Raw genomic sequence first — 19292 nt, 5'->3', positions numbered from 1 at the left:
TTGCAAATTAAACTCTATTGACTTATTTTATATACAAATATCCATCAGTTGTAGCAGAAATAAAGTGACAGAAAACCTGACCCAGTTTCTTCCTCAGTGAGATTCTGACACTGGGAGCAGGTTACTGGTTTCTCAGTCAGAAGCTGGTTTCAGACCAGCAGGTGTCAGTCAGTCATGGTGGATCTGAACTTTGGTTTGATGACCTCAGTATGAGAAACTACAGACTGATAGGAGGAACCAGAGAGCCCAATAAAGGCAAATCTTCTGAAGTCGGGATATAATTAATTTAATTTCACATAATTATCGCTGTAGAATTAGTTAAAACTTAATGAAATATATTTGTCCCATTTGATGTTGTGACGTGTGCTCACAAAGAACGAGGTCATCAGTCCAAGTTTGTCGTTTATTGAATGTTCAGAAACTGCAGCAGGTGTGATGAGCCACAGCAACGGTAAACAGGTAAAACAACCCGAACAGGTGATCAACTCTAAACCACTCCCACCTCTTTACTCTCCATCTCTTTGTCGTTTAAGCCACCCGTTGCCGTGGCAACCGCCTGCGCCCCGCACGCCGAGCAGAGACTTTAAAAACATTCAGTCCGTTACAGTATCAGGTTTCCAGGCTTGATATTTATTCCTGGATTATTAATAAGCCTCTCATGGACACAGCGCATTTAAACTCCTGCTCTGCTCTGTCGGTCTTTGAGTCGCTTTTTGTTTTTTTGTTTTTTTGTTTTTTTGTTTTTTTTTTGTTAATGGAACCGAAACACACTGAATTGCGCAACACCTTTTTGAAACAATAATTACTGAGATCATTAATTTTAACATGTTTCGTTGACTTTTATACGTATTCTTTTTTAATGAAGCTACAAACGTTTCGGATCTTGGTGAATATTTCTGATGAGCCTGTCAGGAGGACCTGCTGCTCTCAGCTTCCTGGTGGCGATCAGTTTGTCACCTGCTGAGATCGACTCAAAACCTTCCCGATCGACCGATCGATCGCGATCTACGTATTGGGCACCCCTGCTCCAGTCCCTGCATCAATAACATCCTTTTTCTGTTGTTCCATCACATAAAATCTTAAAACACGTGAAAGTTTTGGTTGTATTTTGTCAAAATGTAAGAAACGGTTTAATAATTTTGCTGCCTGTCTGGACAACAGTCACATTAAGTTGATGAAGGAACGTCCTTGGCCTCTGAACCCTGCAGGATGTTTCCATAATGTCCACACCTGCACCTGTCCTTACAGATGCCTGAATAAATTAAATTAGCACATCAAACCGAGCCTGAGATCTTTTCTGTTTGGACTCGAGGAAATAAGACCCAGTGAAGCTGAGTGAAAGTAATGATCCTGTTCTGAATCAAGTGGACCGATCCCACATGCTAATAGGTGAAACCTTGATAATCTCCTAATAAAAGCCCTTCCTCCTCGTCTTCATGCACCTCAGCATCTTTTATTCTAATTCAGCGTTCATGTTTCCTTTCAGCCTGGAGCAGGCCGTCTAAATGGAGCCTCCATTAGCATTTCATCCATAATCAGCAGCCTGAGGAAACCTGTTGAGATGCATTTCCTGCCGAAGCCCCTCCTGTTAAAGCAGAGCCATTAATGGCGGTCAGGGCGCCGCGTTCTCTCCTCGCTCATCAATATGTGCTGAAGCTCTGGAAACCAGAGAGGGAGCAGCCGAGGAGCACAACAAACGTAGAAATGTTTCCTGAAATGCACAAAGTATTTTTATGTTCAGCTACGGGAAACATTTGAATCTTGCAGGCGTCTCGTGTTTCCTGAATCCTGCAGTTTTGTTGTATAATTTCACTTCCTGGACGGACATTTATCATGTCGTTTATTGTGATACATTTTTTATCATGAGAATTTTTACTTATTTATTGTCTCCACTATTTTTTCACTGAAATAATCAAATATCAATGAATTTGAAAATCATATTAAAGGCAGTTACTGTGTGCAGTTAATGATACAAGTCATATAATTTATTTAACTGACTGGTGTCCTAAAGAAACACGCTTCACATTTTTTAAAGTGTTTGTGGAGCTTTGATTACAGCCAAACCTGAATTTACCAGGGAATAAATAATTCTGATTGTCAGTTTTATTGTTATGAATGATTGTGATAAAACCTTTAAGTTCACATCCCAGCTCTGCTTCCTGGAGTATTTTCACTTGTTGGTTGTGATTGGTTCGTTTTTATCCAAGCTGAACTCTGATTGGATGAAAACGATCCGTCTGTCTTCGCTGTCAGGATTCATATGCTGGACAGATTCCTGCCATACTTTGTATGAAAGACATGAAATTTCACATCTTTTTGGCCCTCTTGGTGTTCCATACATGAGGAGCAGGAACATCACAGCAGAGAGAATTAAGTGATGATGGACATGAACACGGAACAACACAAATTATTAGGGATTCACCAAAACTGATTTTCTCATTCCAGAGATGATACCTGGAAATAAAACGGTCAAGTTTTCTGTTTTTAAAAGAAGATATAAAATGTTGAACTAGAAAATTAAGTCAACAGAAATCTCAAATGAAGATCTATTTAACTAAGATGTTTGATTAATATTAAAAACAAGATGTCTAGAATTGATCAGGGATTTAATATGAAAAGATTTAAAAATATTGAATTAGGGAAAACGCCGTCAGTCCCCAGAGAGGCAGGAGCCTCCTTCCTGCCAACCGTCCAGGTTCCAGCCGCTCTTATCTGAGCGGCGGCTCTGGGGATCCTCCAGGTTATAAAACATGTTTTTTCTTTTTGCAGCAACAAAAGGATGTAATTTGTGGGTCTCGTCTTTCTGCTTCACCCCAAAACGAATCAGTCAGGCTGTCTTGTTTATGCCTGACTCTAATCAGAAGCGGTGCAGAGCGCTGGGAAGGCGATAAAACGTCAGCAAACAGTCGGAGTGAAGCCGAGCCTCCCAGAGGAGGCGATAAAGCAGAATAATCCGGGTCGGCTGCAGACAGCCGCTCAGGGGGGCCCGGGGCCCTGGCTCCGCTGAGATAGCGTTATCTGGGCCCATCACAGCCACACACACACACACACACACACACACACCAGGCGGACAAAGCCACCTGTGGATGGACACAAACGAGGCTGGGGAGGAAGTTCACCCCCCACAGAGCAGCAGCTGCTTCTTCATCACCACAGCATCACCTTCATCACTTCAGGTGACTGTCCAGATGCAGAACCCGGCTTCGTCCTGCTGCTTCAGGGAATCTGAGTTATTCGGGCCGATCCCGGCGCCGCTGGGCGCCGCGGGCCGGAGGGACGCGGATAAGCCGTGTTTACGCCCCGCTTCCTTCCTCCAGTTTAATTAAAAGCAGATTTGGGATGGAAAAGCACATTTTTTTATACAAGGCAAGGAAACAAAGGCCTGTAACAGGTTGAGCCGTGGTGACGGCGACGGCTAGGTCCGGTTTCTCTGGGCAGAGACACTGAGCTCTGCTGCGCAGCTGGCTGAAAGCTGGAACATCTCTGTGGTTTCAGGTCGTCATCAGCTTCACACTCCAATCACACCTAACTGGGTTTTGCTGGGATTTGGTTTGGTAGAACAACACAAACTGCTTCGTAGTTATGAGGCAGAATCTGAAAAGTGTGGCATGCATTTGGTTTCCACCCAGTTTACTTTGGAACCCTTGAATAAAATCCAAACCTAGATGCTGCCATTCTCAGTGTGTCACAGGCAGCCATATTGGATTGTATCGCTGGGCGAAGCTCTTCAGATTAATGTTAATCTGGTCACCATCAGAACCCATCAGATCCGATGTTCTGGGCTTGGCTGGATAAGGAGATCAGCTGCAGAATGTCTGAAATCTCCTAACATTTTAAAGGGTTTTAAAGGAAATAAATATGACTCACCCTAGAAGCTCTTAAAACTTGTTTTTGCTGTTATCTTTTAAACTCTAAAAAAAAATTTGGGCTGCTTTCTTGGCGAAGATCCTTCTGTAAAAGATTTGTTTCCTGATTAGTGTAGTTGGTTTATGGCTGAAGTATTTTCAGTTTGCTGCTAAAACATCTGCAGCAGATACAGCAGGGGAGTGAAATGAGCCGGGAAAACATAAAACTTTCAATAAAAAAGTTTGTTTTGCAGTGAATATTTGATTACAGGCCGTTTTCCTGTCACGTCTTCTGGTTTAAACAAGCAGACGACTCCAAACTTGTCTGCTCTGATTAATGATAAACCCTGATAGGCTGTTGATCTCCAGATTACACACACAGGCCTCCAGCTCCAACGGTGAGCCTGGCCACCAAGCTGTGCTGCTGTGAAGCTGAAACCTGTTGAATTGACACGTTTATTGCATTAAGGCATGATTGCATTCCCAAACCGCTTAAAAAAGTACAAATGAACACAGAATCGAACAACAATAATCAAACTTATTACAATGAGTCTGGCTTGTTAGTAATAAACTTATTCCCTAAAACTTTTCTCTCCATTTCTGATCAAATCTGTGAAAACAAACGATAGAAATAAAAGAAATCATCAGCCAATCATAAAACCAAAAAAATCATTTTCTGATTAATCAATAAAGAAACAACAGCAAACTGCATAATTCTTCAACAGATTTGGCGCAAAATCATCAACAAATATCCATTTTTACGTAGATTCATAAAAAACACAGCGTAGCTCAAAGCTTACTAGAACTAGCCAGTTTGAGTTATTGCAGTGTAATGTGCTTCATTTTTATAAGAATCAGTAAAAACAATTCAACAATAAACTAAAACAAAACCAAACTGCTGCTGCCTATTAAAAGTGCATAATGTTAGATTTCATGAACTTCTGGTTTTATCAGAGGACAGACGGCGGCTCATCCTGCCCAGCTTCCTGCTGTGTAGATATTAAATCAGCTGTTATGATGTTGTACATGACTGATTTCTAAACTCTTCTTATTGAATCTGAAGTTTATGCATCTCCATTTATGTTCATCTTTAGTCATCAAACATAAACAGTTAATATAAAACGTCAATGCTAATGTAGCACAATAACATCCTGTCTGCCGTGTCAGTTTTTCAGTTTCTCTCTGGAGAGTCGGTTGATGGAGGATCGTTGTGCTTCTGTCCTGTTACTATGACGACAGCCTGGGTCTCCAGGACAGTCAGGTCCCTCATATTCCTGCTCCAGACTCTTCCATTTTCACTCCGTTGATATTCCAGAATGAAATGTCACGGATCTCCATTTCACTGACATGCCTTCTGTCAACCTCTTTAAACCAGTGAGAAAGAATCAAAATTTGCACCAAAGTCTTTATAACGAAACACACATTACACTCCATCATGTTTTAGAGAAGAAAGAAATGAACTGATCCTCATGACGTTATGGTGCACCAGCACAGGTAGGAGGAGGAACACTGTTCATCTCACTATAAAGCAACTTTCTGCTGGATTCACAAGGATGTCGCTTCAACACTTCAACTTCATTCATCACCAGCTTTTGGAGATCAATCAAATGTCTAACATGACATTAACCCTCCACTACAGCACCCTGCCTTAAGTAGGACAGGAGCCTGGCCACTTCAGCCCTTTGCCATTTTTAACTTTGGTCCTTTGATGCTTTAGCGATTATGAAAAGTAGCCAATTACTACTGAAGATATTGTACCAACCGTTGGTCAGTTTCAACCCAGCAGGGAAGGTTTTGCACCGTAAGATCCTACGGCAACGTAAGATCCTACGGCACCGTAAGATCCTTATACAGTTTATGAATGATGCACTTTCCAGTTTATGTAAAAACGTGTGACAGAGTGTACTTCCAGTTGATGACTCTCCACATGATGGCAAACAGAAACATAACAGAACTCTTAAGAACCTATTTAGACAGTTTATCAGCAAAAAAAGTTGATTTGGAGGTTAGTTATACTTTATAAACCAAACGCCCCCTGGTGGATACTCCCTGACAGACGGTTGGTGCAAAGCCATGAAATGGCAAAAGTACAAAGTGGTCAACATGCTTTCAGACCTGTCTTGGAAAAGATTGACTTGTGAATCTCTCTGTAATAAGATTGAACTATTCTATAACTACTTATTGGTGTTATTCATTAAAACAGACAATTACAAAGAAAAATACACTGATCTGCATTGGTTAAGTAAATGGAAACAAAATGAATTGCTTACAGGTATGAAATGAAAGTAGATTGGAACAAAATGGCACAAAATGAACCCGGCTGCAGAAAATAACTTATTAAGGCTAGAAGAAGATGAATGTCAGCATGAGGAGTTTACTCCCCAAATTCTGACCTGATGGGATCTGACACCTGACCCAGAGAAACCGGTTCCAGAGACATGAAGACCTGCTCAGTCAGCGCGGTGTTCATAATGGCTCATCAGTGTGAATGAATAATTCAGTGGTTGCTGGATCGGATTAGAGGAGATGAGATGAGTAGCTGGTTTACGTTTCATTGAGCCGCCCCAGCGGTTGGACTCTTCTCCATGACTGGATGGAGATCTGAGTTCACAGGTAACTCTCCACTCGCTCCCACTGCTGCATCTCAGTGAAGAAGCCCTCGTAAAGGCCAAAGCCCGGATCCAGGGTCAGGGGAATGACCTGCGGCTCCTCTTTAATCTCCTCCCACGGCTGCAGCGCGGCGTCCGCCGGCTGCTCGCCAAACAGCGTGGTGGACTCGTCCAGTTGTTGCAGCTGGTGTTGTCCCTGCAGCAGCTGGTCCTGCTCCAGCTGCGGCCCCTGCAGTGGCTGCGACACGCCAACGGTGCTGCCAATGGAGGTGGCGCTCAGGTCCAGGTAGCTGCAGGATGGATAGTGGGTCACATCCACGCTGCCGCACCACCGCCCCAGGCCTGCCGCGTGGTGCCGGCCGTTCATGGATGCCTCCACCTCGCAGCCCAGCGAGCTCAGCGCCGTGTTCAGGTCCAGATCCTCGAAGGTGCTGCAGCCGCTGCCGAGAACGTCATCGAACACGGACCCCAGGTCAAAGTCCCCCTTCAGGATGTCTGCTTTGTTGGCTTCCATGGCGAGAAGCGGGGACTCTGTGGAGCGCATCAGCTTGCTGCAGTCGGTGGAGGACAGCTGCTTCCGCTTGGCGCCCGCCTGGTGAGGACAGCTGCTGGGGAAGCCCTCCACCAGCTTGCTCTGCCTTGCTGCAGCGCTGCCGCCATAGTGGTTGGCAGACATCCTCCTGCGCTTAAAGATGCCGTTGACGAACATGTCGGCATACTGAGGGTCTATCTGCCAGAAGCCCCCCTTCCCAGGCTCGTCTTTCTGCCTCGGGACTTTCTTGAAACACTTGTTGAGGGACAAGTTGTGACGGATCGAGTTCTGCACATGAAGTACAAAAAAGCACATTTAACACAAGGAAAGGCAGCCATGCAGCAACTAAAACTGTCCATTTGTCAGCAGGCAGCAGCGTGGGCGGCAGGGCTGAGGGGGAGTGTTGTTGTTTATAGAGAAGCTAATGTTGCTAATGAGGCTTTCTGGTAACAGGCAGCTGAGAGCGTTTCAGACCTGATCAGCTGCTTAGCTGCCAGCTCTCTCAGGAGCCCTCATTAACACACAGAGAGAGAGACACACACACAGAGAGACACACACACACACAGAGAGAGAGACACACACACAGAGAGACACACACACACACAGAGACACACACACACACACACAGAGAGAGACACACACACACACAGAGACACACACACACAGAGACACACACACACACACACACAGAGACACACACACAGAGAGAGACACACACACACACACACAGAGAGAGACACACACACACACACACACACACACAGAGAGAGAGACACACACAGAGACACACACACACACACACACACACAGAGACACACACACACAGAGGCACACACACACCGAGAGAGAGACACACACACACACACACACAGAGGCACACACAGACACACACACACACACGGTTGTGTTTTCATGACTTGTGGGGACTTTAATTGCCTTCCATTCATTTTCTGCAGCCTAATCCCAACCATCCCAACCCCTAACCCAAAAACAGCAATGTCCCCCAAAGAAGCAGTGGTCCCCACAAGGATATAAAAACCTGGTACACACACATGACCAGAAAACGTAGAAGAAGAGATCAGAGATCAGAGATCAGAGCATCTGTCTGCATCCTGCAGCTTCTCCACATTTCCATCCAGGCGACACGGATCAGTTGGTTTTTGTTTCAACAGAAGGAAGTCTGATAGTTTGTGTGTTTTGTTTCCTGCCTCTTTCCTTCTGCTGGAAGAGTTTTACAGTTGGATTCTGGTCTGAACTTTGAATAGACCATTCTAACGTAAGCAGTAAATCAGATAACTGAGAGATAACTCTTAAGTTCACTTAATCTTTCAAGACAACGTTCTTTTACATTCTTGACAAGCCGCCATTTTGAAAAATCCTTTTAACATTTGACACCCAAGCAAAGTAGTTTATACTTTATTTATTTTACTGAAGTCTTATCTGGCAGTTCTCCATGTCTGGTTCTAAAATTACTGCTTTGAAATTGAATTTTGAGACATAATCCATTTTATTTATTGTTTCATTTACTTTTATTTGTAAAACGTTTTCCAGTTCCAGTTAAACGTTCTTTGGAAATGAAAGTTAATCGATTTTTGTGTCCTTGCATTCTGCTTTTATCATAATATTAGTTGAAAATGATCTCAAAATGACAATATTATTGTTTATCGTGATAATTTATCATTCAGTAACATTTGTTATCAGGCCCTTTCTGACCCATAGATCTGATCTAATCCATCCCATAATATCTCTGGCTGTCCTCTGGTTTTCCTCCTGGTTTGTCATGATTTATCTCTGCCCATCTTCCCACAGCATGACGCTGCCACCACCATGTTTCACTATAGAAAAACTGTTTGATCTTTGTTCCACTCTTAAAAATCGGTGATTTTTCCGTCATAAACGAACTTCCCCTGCCGGCAGATCCCTTCTCCTGATCCCGGATCTCCTGATCCCGGATCTCCTGATCCCGGATCTCCTGATCCCGGATCTGTGCCGCTGACGTGGCCTCTGATGGTTTTTATTTCAAGAACTTTGAAAATCATGTTGATTTTCCATAAACCTGATTTGTTCTGCTTTGAGCTGGTCTGTCTGTTAAACTAGTGTCTCTTTGCTCTGCCTGATGGTGACACTGGAGTGCCGCCGCTCAGCTTTGTCAGACTCATGAATTATGGACGGACCGGACCGGACCGGGCTCGGTTACCTGCCAGCTGGGCTCTGCGTGTCGGTAGTAGCAGAAGTTGTCTGTGATCCAGCTGTAGATGGTGGACAGCGTGACTTTGGGCTGCTTGCTGGCCTGCATGGCCATGCAGATGAGAGAGGCGTAGGAGTAGGGCGGCTTGACCTTCGGGTTGCTCCGGTAGTCCACCTCCACCTGCGGGCCCGCCTGGACCGGGAAGCCCGGTGCGGGGAGCGGGGAGAACCGCGGCGGAGGCGCGGCGGTAGTCTGGCTGCCGGAGGTTGCGGGGCTGCCCGGGTACCGCGGCATCCCGGCGGCCGCAGCCGTGTCCCCGGCCGGCGGGCTGGACGGAGAGTCGGTCCCGGTTCTGGGGAAGCCGAGCCGCCTGAGGAGCAGGTGGTGCTGGGAGGACGGGTACTCCGGGCCGGTACCGGCCAGCCGCTCCGGGTCGGCGCTCAGGATGGAGAAGTTCTGTAGCCAGTGGAGGCTGGTGAGGCTGTCATCCAGGGGGGCAGAACCGGAACCGGCAGCCTGGTCCAGCCACCTCTCCCTGAACCTGTTGGCGGTGTCTGGGCTCGATAGGACGGGCATCCTGCTGTCTGCGCGGTCTGGGGCGGCGGCGGGATTTTAGCGCATTTAAAGTTCGGTTCCCCGCTTCAAAATGTGAAAAATAAACAAGAAAACCCCAGAAAAGTTCACGAATAAAAAGAATCACATAAAACAGTTCAGCAAACAGACCGGATCCCTGCCAGAAAGACCCGAACCTGGAAAACCTCCCGGTGCCAGAATGGAGAAGATGCTGCGAGGGGCACCTGTTGCTGCTGCGCTCCTCCTCCACTTCCCTCTGTTTCTCTCTCTCTCTCTCTCTCTCTGCTTCTCTCTCTCTCTCTCTCTGTTTCTCTCTCTCTCTCTCTCTCTCTCTCTCTCTCTCTCTCTCTCTCTCTCTTTCTCTCTCTCTCTCTCTCTCTCTCTCTCTCTCTCTCTCTCTCTCTCTGTTTCTCTCTCTCTGCTTCTCTCTCTCTCTCTCTTTTTGGGGGGGGGGGGGGGAGCGGCATCAGGATCCGTTCAGTACCGTAAACCGGCCCGTACCAGTCGAACCGAACCGGCTTCACTCATCCAGACTCTTTATCTGGATGTTAAAATATTGAAAATAATCTGACTTGTCATAAGTTGGTGGTTGCATCGCTCCGCCGCCTGACTGGCCGCTCAGATCATTAACTGCTGTTGAACTAGAGGAGCTTCTGGCCTGAAACGAGCTGAACTTTGACCTCTAGCGCGCTCATGGCTGCCGGACTGGCGCTAAAATGCGCGCCATGGTCCCGCTCAGATCGGACATTTTCTTCACCTTTAGTGTTTCTGTAATTAGATCAACTGAACCAGTGATATAAACTTTTCAGCATGTGAGTCACAATCGTCTCATTGGAAGCGACTGAGCCACAAAATGCAGATATTTCATCTGTTTTAATAAAAATTTAGTATTTTTGCAAAACATTTCTTATGACAGTTATAAACAAAACATAATTTCCTAATAAAGAAATAAAATAAAGAAGTCTGATGTTATGCTGTAATGCAGATCAGTCCATTAAAAATACGAATGAAACAAAACAGAAAACATTTGAACGTTTTCATCATATAAAATGTTTTCTTTAAAATTGAACTGCATTGACTGATATTTTATCATGTTTCATGGAGTTTACTTTAATGCCCCCCTTTAAAGTATATATAGTTATATAAAAAATATGACCTTGTTTTTCTACAAACTGTTATGTTAACATAAATGTTGAATATTTTGACTTCGAAGCGTTTGTGAATTAAAGATCAGTTCGGGTAAGTTAAATCAACTAATTTAACATAAATGATTATTGTTCACATATCAGGAAATAGAAACATAAAACAATACGTGGAGCGAAGTCGAGCCGTCATTTATCTGACGTCATACGTGACGTTCAACGTTCAAAAGCGTCAATTCGTTTCTCATCGAGTCAGAATTAAATCATTTTCTACAACTACGATGATAATTTACAGAGGATTTTAATGATCCTCTGTAAGTTTTACATCGCAGTAAAACTGTGACGTTTTACTCACAGTTGGTTACATCGCTTCATAAACATGAGAACACCGCCACCCTGTGGATCATTTCTGCACTGCAGTTGAACCACAAATAAACTCAGAAAAGTTCGGATCCCTTAATTCATCAGAGATGCAGATTTCATCATTAAATGCCCAATTAAAAATGTTCAGACGCTCCTTTAAGCTGAAATTCACCAGCCAGGGCCCAGACTCCTCCTCTGTCAAACATCTGATGGATGACGAATGGAAAATGTGTAAAACTGTTTTTCTGTTGAATGTGGTTCTGATCCACAGTTGGTCCAGTCAACTGAAGAATATGAAACATTATAACCCTTACTGAACTCTGATCGACCTGCTGGATATTACTTATTGTAGTACATTAACAGCGTTTTGTTGCAGCAAACCTTTGAGCAGTTTATGGAAAATTGCTTAAATTATCAGTACAATATGCTGAGAAACGTCACGAAAAATATCTCCTTTTCGTACCCAAAAAGGTCAGATATGTACAGAAGGCAATTAGGGCCAATAAAAAAGATAAGAATTCTGGCAAAATTGCAAAAACTTTCTCAGCATTTTGACATTTTTTTCTAAGAATTTTAACGATTTTTATCAGCATTATGATCAATCAGCCATTTTAAAAATAATTTTAATAATTTCAATCTATTATGTTGCTCTAGAAAGTGAGTTCTCTTCCTGCAGTTTGCATCTTCCAGCTGCCCTAAAGTCAGAATTCACGATGCCTTTTACCACCAGCAGGTGTCTCCGTTTCACCTGTTTATCCCTCCCTGGTGTCATAGCTACTACCGACCACAATGTTTACAATTACATTTTCCCACAATGCTGAGCGGCTCATGTTGTGCCATTTTTTCTTTTAGTGTTAAAGAAAAAACCGCAGCAGAAGCGGAAGTGTCTGCTGTCTTCAAACTGTCATCAGTATTTGTAAAGTCATAATATTATAAGGATTATGTAATAATCTGACAGATTAAAGGTATCAAAGCATCAAAGCCTTTTTAAGAGGAACAAGTCATGATTATGTGCTAAAAATACAGTGCTGTTGTTAGTAAGCAGCATTTTTAAAGTGAGTTTTGACAAAGTCATAAAGATGTTTCACTATATGAATCATTTCTCTGTCAAACCACTTCAGACAAAAAGAACATGTCAGGAAACTGTTAACAAAGAGTAGAAGCGGATGTGTGCGGTTGCAGCACCGCAGCAGCCCCGCAATACGTGCATCAGAAGCGCTGCAGCGTCTCGGCGTTCCCCGCATCGAGCCACGCCGCCGTGCGGGAGCGGCGAGGAGCGGACACGACGCCGCGCAGCGCCGCGGCCTAATTTAACTCCGGCCCGTGTAATTGGTGCTGCTGGACTTGTTTACCATATTTGGCAAGCGGCTGACAACAGCGCGTGGGAATTGGACGAGCGAGGCCGTCATTCACAAAAGTCAACCTTCTGGAGTTTTTACAAACAACGCACATGCTCATGGGATTTGTAGTCCAAAACAAACGCCTATCGCCGGAACGCATCGATTTCTGGGTGATTTTTGACCGATAAAAGCGTCATATTTTAAAAATACTTTAATTTTATAACTTATGTTGGTTTAATTCATATTTAAAGATGAAGATTCTCCCTCCTTTAACCGCCACCAGACAACTACACCCAGGCCGGTGGTTGACGGCCTACAACTCCCATCTGCGCATGCTCTGCGTGGATTGGCTGCGTCATCGTGTCAATCAGGCCCCGGTCCTTCCTTACCGCTCCTACAGTAAATATTTGTGTTTGCTCAACCGGCTGTAATGGTGGACGAGTGAGGCAGAGTGCGACGGGATCCAACAAAAGAGCAGAAGGAGGAGAAATAAACGCCGAGTGTTGGAAAGTCTGCCTCAGAGCCAGCTGCCGCCACTTTTAGGAGGAAACGGACGGACTTCGGTCGAAAAATGGATGAACTCAAACATCAAGTGATGATTAACCAGTTCGTCCTGACGGCGGGTTGTGCGGCAGACCAAGCGAAGCAGCTCTTGCAAGCGGCACACTGGCAGTTTGAGGTGAGAGCAGCCTGGGGGAAGCGGCTCGGCTCGGTTCGGTTCGGCTGGGTTAGCATTAGCCGCTCCGCTAATGTTTATCCTGTCCGCTTCTACAGACACTTTATAGAAACAAACAACAAAAAACCGTTTCTACTTCAGACCGACCGTTCCTTCAACCACATCCAGAACTTTTCGGAACCGCCATGGTTGTTTAGTTCGGGCTTAATAAAACAGTGTGAAGTACAACGACGCACCGCACAAGGTTAAGGCGCATCCAATTAGACTTTACTCGAGATTAAATACTATAATCCGACAGCCGAGGCCAGAGTACTATTACGCAATAAAGATGACCGCCGTGTTGTACAGACTGGCCTACAAACGAGCCTTCTGATGCAATATAATACATACTTTACAAATGTTTACACTAACCAGGTTCATTGACTTATTTACACTCTTTGTAAGATGAATGAACCTAAATATGTGGTTTAAATCCGTATTTCCACCCATAAACTGCAGTGTTGTGTGTTTCCTTTTCAGACTGCCCTCAGTGCCTTTTTTCAAGAAACAAATATTCCATATGGACATCATCATCAAATGGTGAGTTATGACAGAAACCCGCCCGTTCTGAATCCGTTTCCGGCCGAACCGAGGTCCGCCGGCCAGCCTGTAGTTTCTGGTGCGATGGGAGCCGCAGAGGGAGACGATGTTGTACTAACAATAACAAAGCACATGTCGGCCATGTTGTGAGCTTCCAGAAATAAACACAGCCAGGCATGCAGCTCCGGCAGCGGCCACAGCGAGCAGGCAGGAGGAGGGACACTGTGTACATTCACCACAACTTCACTGGGCTGGAAGTATGCGCTCCGACATGCTGGAGAGTCAGAACTAAAATCACTTCATGGTTTCTGACTCATCCAGAAATCTTTTCATTTAATAACAGTTAAACCTGAAGATAGAAGAAAAGCAGCTCTTTACTGTGAGGGAGCAGTGGCTGTAAAACTGGATGTTTCTATGTTGAAACAAGGACTGAATGATTATGGATTTCCGTTTGAAGCCTTCTGTAGTTCTTGTGTGGAGATTAACTCAGTTGGCGTTTCCAACCGTCTGACGGAGTTTTACTCAGACACCAAGAAGCTGCTAGGATTTCACATCCAGAGTTTCCTCACAGAGTTTCTGCTTACAACTGGAACGATTAATCAGATTCATCAGTGATTGAAATAAATCAGCTAATTTAGTAATAAATTAATTACTAACTGGATCATTCAGACTCTAGAAAATGCTGTTTTCTGACAAAACAACACATGGAGCAGTAATTTAACCAAAACTGTTCAAAATATATAAACATCTTGCATTTCACATCACAGACTTTCTTTATCTGTAAATATGTCTGCCAGAACTCCTCTGGTCCAGTTTCATCCTCACCTGGTTCTCATTGTGCAGATAAATCTCTCCGTCTCATTTCTGCTCCAGTCAATCAGTTGATCAATAATAATCCCAGATCAGCTCTGCACTGAATCCATGGTAGAAGGATTTTCAGCTGCAGATTCATCATTTCCAAAAGGAAATGAATTTAGTTTGTTTGGGTTCTTCAATGTATTACTAATATTGTAAAATAAATTTAGATGTTACATGAAAAATATGGATGATAAGACGATTTTATTTTATTAATCGTTAGAATAATTGACTTATTAAAGTAATTATCAGCTGCTTCCTTTCTGTTATCTACTGAAAATCTTCTCCTTTTGTTTGAAACATTTATACAGAATAAAGTTTTTCACTCTGTGACCCCAGAGACAGTTCAGCTCTTTTCCACCTGGTAGAGAGATCATGGTTATTATAACAATAATGATAAGAAGAAATTCTTATCAGCCAAACGGTGATTATTGGATCTGTTTCCAATCAGCCTGTGTGTGTGTGTGTGTGTGTGTGTGTGTGTGTGTGTCAGGAGTTTTTGATGCTTCATCTGTAATCTGGTTTCTCTGAGCCTCAGGAGTGTGTGCAGCGCTAGTGGCCCTTTGGGCCCCTGGGGGCCTCACTAGGAACTATTTAATAATCAGGTTATTTCAACAGGAACAAACCTACATGAATAGATTTTAATTGAATCAGTAAAGAGTTTATGAATCTATTTAAACTAAAAACTCTCCTCATGTAAACCCAGATGAATATTATATTCCATGTTTTCCTCTGAACTCCCTCATCATGATGCTGCTCAACTTTTTATTGTTAGTTTTGAGCAGAACCGACATGTTGACCCGGTTTCACTGTGTTCTGGCTGCCTCAGCCAATCACACGCAGCTTCCTCCTTTATTATTATTATTATTATTATTATTATTATTATTATTGTTGTTGTTATAATTGGTTCCTGAAGGAAACGGATTCTGCGGGAAACGCCCGAGTCGTTTCGCTGCTGCAGCCAAACGGCGATCTGCTGCAGCTCTGACTGGAGCATGTTTGGGTTTTTTCTGGTGGGTCCAGTTAATCAGGTTCAGTCACTCCTTCCAGTAAGAGCCGATCTGATTGGCTGTCAGCGGTCTGCGTCGCATCCCAAGCAGCAGCAGCCAATGCAGTCTCTGCCTCACTGCAGACATTGTTAGAAACCAGATCGTTTAACTGACTTTACAGATTGAGGTGAATTTTGGCTCCTCCTGCTGTGGCTCTGATTGTTTGTCTGAGTTAAATACAAACCGAGGAGTCCAGCAGTCGTTGGGTCTGGTTGTGGTTAGATGGAGGAACCAGAATCTGTGAGCTCAGCAGAACGGTGCAGAACTCCTTCTGGACTTTGGTCGGTGCTTCTGGACCTGCAGAGACCAGCTAACCGTTAGCTGAGTTAGCTAACCGTTAGCTGAGTTAGCTAACCGTTAGCTGAGTTAGCTAATGGCTCTTATCAGTTTATTCTGATGATTAATCAGATAAAAATTACAACATTCTTCAGATTTATTTAAACACTTAAACTTATTATATCCAATATTAGAAAAGCATAAAATGCAATAAATAATTCAGTTAATTTTTTGCATAAAAAATGTTCTAGCATGAGAATCAATAACTTTTCATCTGCAGATAAAAATCCTTTAAACATCAACATGAGAAACGCTGAACATCGATTCAGAGGAGAGATTATTTATTGATTAGCTCATCAATAACTGGATGCAAAATTTGATCAATATGAGATTTTTCTTTTTTCTTTTTACAGAATTTGAACCAGATGAAGCTGAAACTGAACTGACATTCTGGTAGAACAGATTTACTGACTACGAATGTTTTTTATCGTAAATGTAAAATATTTCTATCATTGTTCGGCAGGGGAGTCCAAAGTGGGTCCTGGAGATCCTGGAGATCCTGGAGATCCTGGAGGTCCTGGAGGTCCTGGAGGCCCGGCATCCTGCTAACCCCTAACCCTCTCCCTGGTTTAACACACCTGCATCAAATGAGGCTCATTAGAGGCCTGAGGAGAACATTGACCTGCTGAGGAGGTTGTTTCTGCCACCAGGGAGAGAATAAAACATGCAGGATGCCTCCAGGGCCTCCAGGACCTCCAGGACCTCCAGGACCCACTTTGGACACCCCGGATTGTTCGGTTTTGTTTTCATGACTGTGTTGTTTCAGAAAATGGCTTTTTTAGAGTCGTCACGCTCAGTTAATGATTGATAGATCACTACATTAGTTTAGAGCTGAAATCATTGATCGATTATGAAATTAGTTGAATTCAGTGACAGATTAAATGTTTGGATTTTATCTGCTCATGTCGGCTTTTATTTGGAATGTTTCGCTGTAAAATACGTGAACTTCACCTTTTAGAAACAAAATGCATGTCGTGTGAAATCTCATAAACATTCCTGGGTTTGTTGGCCTGTTTACTGTATTATTACTAACAATAATAATTATAATAGTTTCTTTAAGATGAGCCGGGGAGTTTTTATCTGCAGAGCATTTGAGGAACGTGACTCAGAGGATTTGTGTGTTTTCTGCTATTTAAGGCTGTGTGTGTGTGTGTGTGTGTGTGTGTGTGTGTGTGTGTGTGTGTGTGTGTGTGTGTGTGTGTTCTCACATTTTAAAGAGCCACTGACTCTTTCCTGCATGTGTTTTTTCCTGACTTTTTCACTTCAACATGACAAACGGAGAAAAACAAACCGTGGCGTTGGAATCAGTTCAACAGTTTAGTGTTAAATTCGTCTCCATCACTGAGGAAGACGCAGGAGATGCTGCAGCTCTGCAGCTGAAACATCCAAACCAGGCAGAAGGAATCGCTGCTGGTGGCTGGTGCAGATATTTGGATGAATTAATATTTTTACAGCCTGATTCAGGTCAAACAGCCGTTGAGAAGAATCTGAGATTAAAGTGAAGGAAAAACTGTGAATGTAAAGAAGTTAAACTATCATGAAAGTTTATTTACGTGCAAATACATTCTGCGCGTTTTCAATGAATCAGTTTTAAAGAATATCTTCCTTTTGGCATGTGGGGAAAGTTAGGAGAGACAGACGGGCAAATCTGAGTTTGAGGAAAAAACTAACCAGATGCCTCATTTAGAAACGCTGCTGCTGCTGTTGCTGCTGCTGCTGCTGCTTCAGGCCAGTCCTCTGACCCGACACACTCAGTTGGACTGCAGCAAGAGAAAAAGCCAACCTGGGACTGAGGATCAGAAATGACGCTGTCTGCAGTGTCTGAGTCGTTGCTGCAGCATCGTGCTGCAGCTGCTGCACTATAAACACACAACATTCAGCTATTTATTTAAATTAGTGGAGGAACTCAATGAAAATCTTCTGAAGCAGAAATGAATCCATCTCTGCTGCTAGCAGATCGCAGGCAGAACCTCAGCGAGTAAAATCTACCTGGTAACATTTTGTGTTTTTGCAGTGCAGCAGTCATGATCTCATGATCCTCATTACTTATATTGGTTATGAAATATTGCAGCTGCTGACTCGGCCTGCTTTCATCACTTCATTATCATCATTTTCAGACTTTGTGTCCAGATTCTCCTGCTGCTCAATTATGATGCATTCTGGGTAAAATGGGACTGTCAGACTGCAGACGCTTAGAAAGCGATCAGATTTATAGATCTGGATCGGGTCGATCAGATCGCCGTGAAAACGGCTGATCTGGTCGCATTGGGCTGCAGCACTCAGAGGCTACAGCACTAACCGTTTGTGCTGCAGCCTCCGTGTTTCCATGATTGATCTTCTCCATGTCGGTCAATCCTTCTGGAGCTGAATGTTGGTCATGTGACCAGAGCAGGAAGTGGCTCGGCTGTCTGGGGTCATGTGACTCCATCATGTGACTCAGGCAGAGAAACGAAGCACAGAGTTTCCTTCATGTTCCTGAGAACATGTTGGTACCAGAACCAGAACAGAACCTTTTAATGACTCGCTACATTAAACTGATTCATGTCTGATTTTATCACAATTAATGGAAACGGCAACTTCACTTTACTGGAACATCAGCAGAATATTGGCAAAGGCTGTAAACTCCAGGCGGCGTCGACTGGACTGGACTGAACGGGTCGCCCCTCCGTCGCAGTACGACTGGAACGCAGCGTTATCATTATTCCTCTGAGCTGGAGGGGTGACGTCACACTGTGTGTGTTTGTCAGTAAAGGCTTCAACTCAAAGCTGCACAGTTTAATGTCATGATCATGTCATGGAGTGACCTTTGACCCCTACAGTTCCACCCCTAAACTCAACATGGTGCTGCGCTTTAAAGATAAGAAGCAGAAAAATTATTTTTATATGAATAATCAGGAAAAAGGCTTTTATTTTGGCGAGATCAGCCAATGGCTGCACTGCTGCTGGGAGGTTATAAAGTAGGTGTGAGGCCGTTTCCTGGCACAGCCAGCTCACAGGAGGGGAGAAGAAGAACAAGGAGGAGGGGTGTGTGTGTGCGTGTGTGTTTTTGGTAACGGTAAACACGGTCTGGGTGTCCAGGCGTGGCTTCGTCTGGAGGATTTCTAGAAATCCCGACTTTTCTCCTCTCCCAGAGAGCAGCAGAGCTATAATTACCTTCATAAAGCTCAGTGATCACACACACACAAACACACACACGTTTGTGTTG

The 19292-nt window shown here is 43.9% G+C and overlaps 2 protein-coding genes across 2 annotated transcripts in view; one reads left to right on the top strand and one right to left on the bottom strand.

Annotated features, from left to right (window-relative positions):
- Nucleotides 1-4287: 4287 nt before the first annotated feature.
- foxj1b (forkhead box J1b) lies at nucleotides 4288-9983 on the bottom strand. The gene is made up of 2 exons (XM_015061034.1): nucleotides 9184-9983; nucleotides 4288-7274 (listed from the first exon to the last, which is right to left on the bottom strand). The coding sequence occupies exons 1-2, from the start codon at nucleotides 9748-9750 to the stop codon at nucleotides 6453-6455; spliced, it is 1389 nt and encodes a 462-aa protein (XP_014916520.1). The 5' UTR covers nucleotides 9751-9983; the 3' UTR covers nucleotides 4288-6452.
- Nucleotides 9984-12832: 2849 nt separating this feature from the next.
- Nucleotides 12833-19292, top strand: part of LOC106965121 (UBA-like domain-containing protein 1) — a 17702-nt gene continuing 11242 nt past the window's right edge. Inside the window, exons 1-2 of the mRNA XM_015061029.1 lie at nucleotides 12833-13271; nucleotides 13788-13847. Of these exons, the coding sequence (XP_014916515.1) occupies nucleotides 13164-13271; nucleotides 13788-13847 (168 nt within the window). The 5' untranslated portion in view covers nucleotides 12833-13163. The remainder of the gene's footprint in view (nucleotides 13272-13787; nucleotides 13848-19292) is intronic.

Source organism: Poecilia latipinna, unplaced genomic scaffold (assembly GCF_001443285.1).
Source record: "Poecilia latipinna isolate Pla-1442-1.1 unplaced genomic scaffold, P_latipinna-1.0 Scaffold1769, whole genome shotgun sequence".
NCBI classification, from domain to species: domain Eukaryota; kingdom Metazoa; phylum Chordata; class Actinopteri; order Cyprinodontiformes; family Poeciliidae; genus Poecilia; species Poecilia latipinna.
Note: the sequence above shows the minus strand (reverse complement) of the source record. Positions and strands in the feature narration are given on the sequence as shown.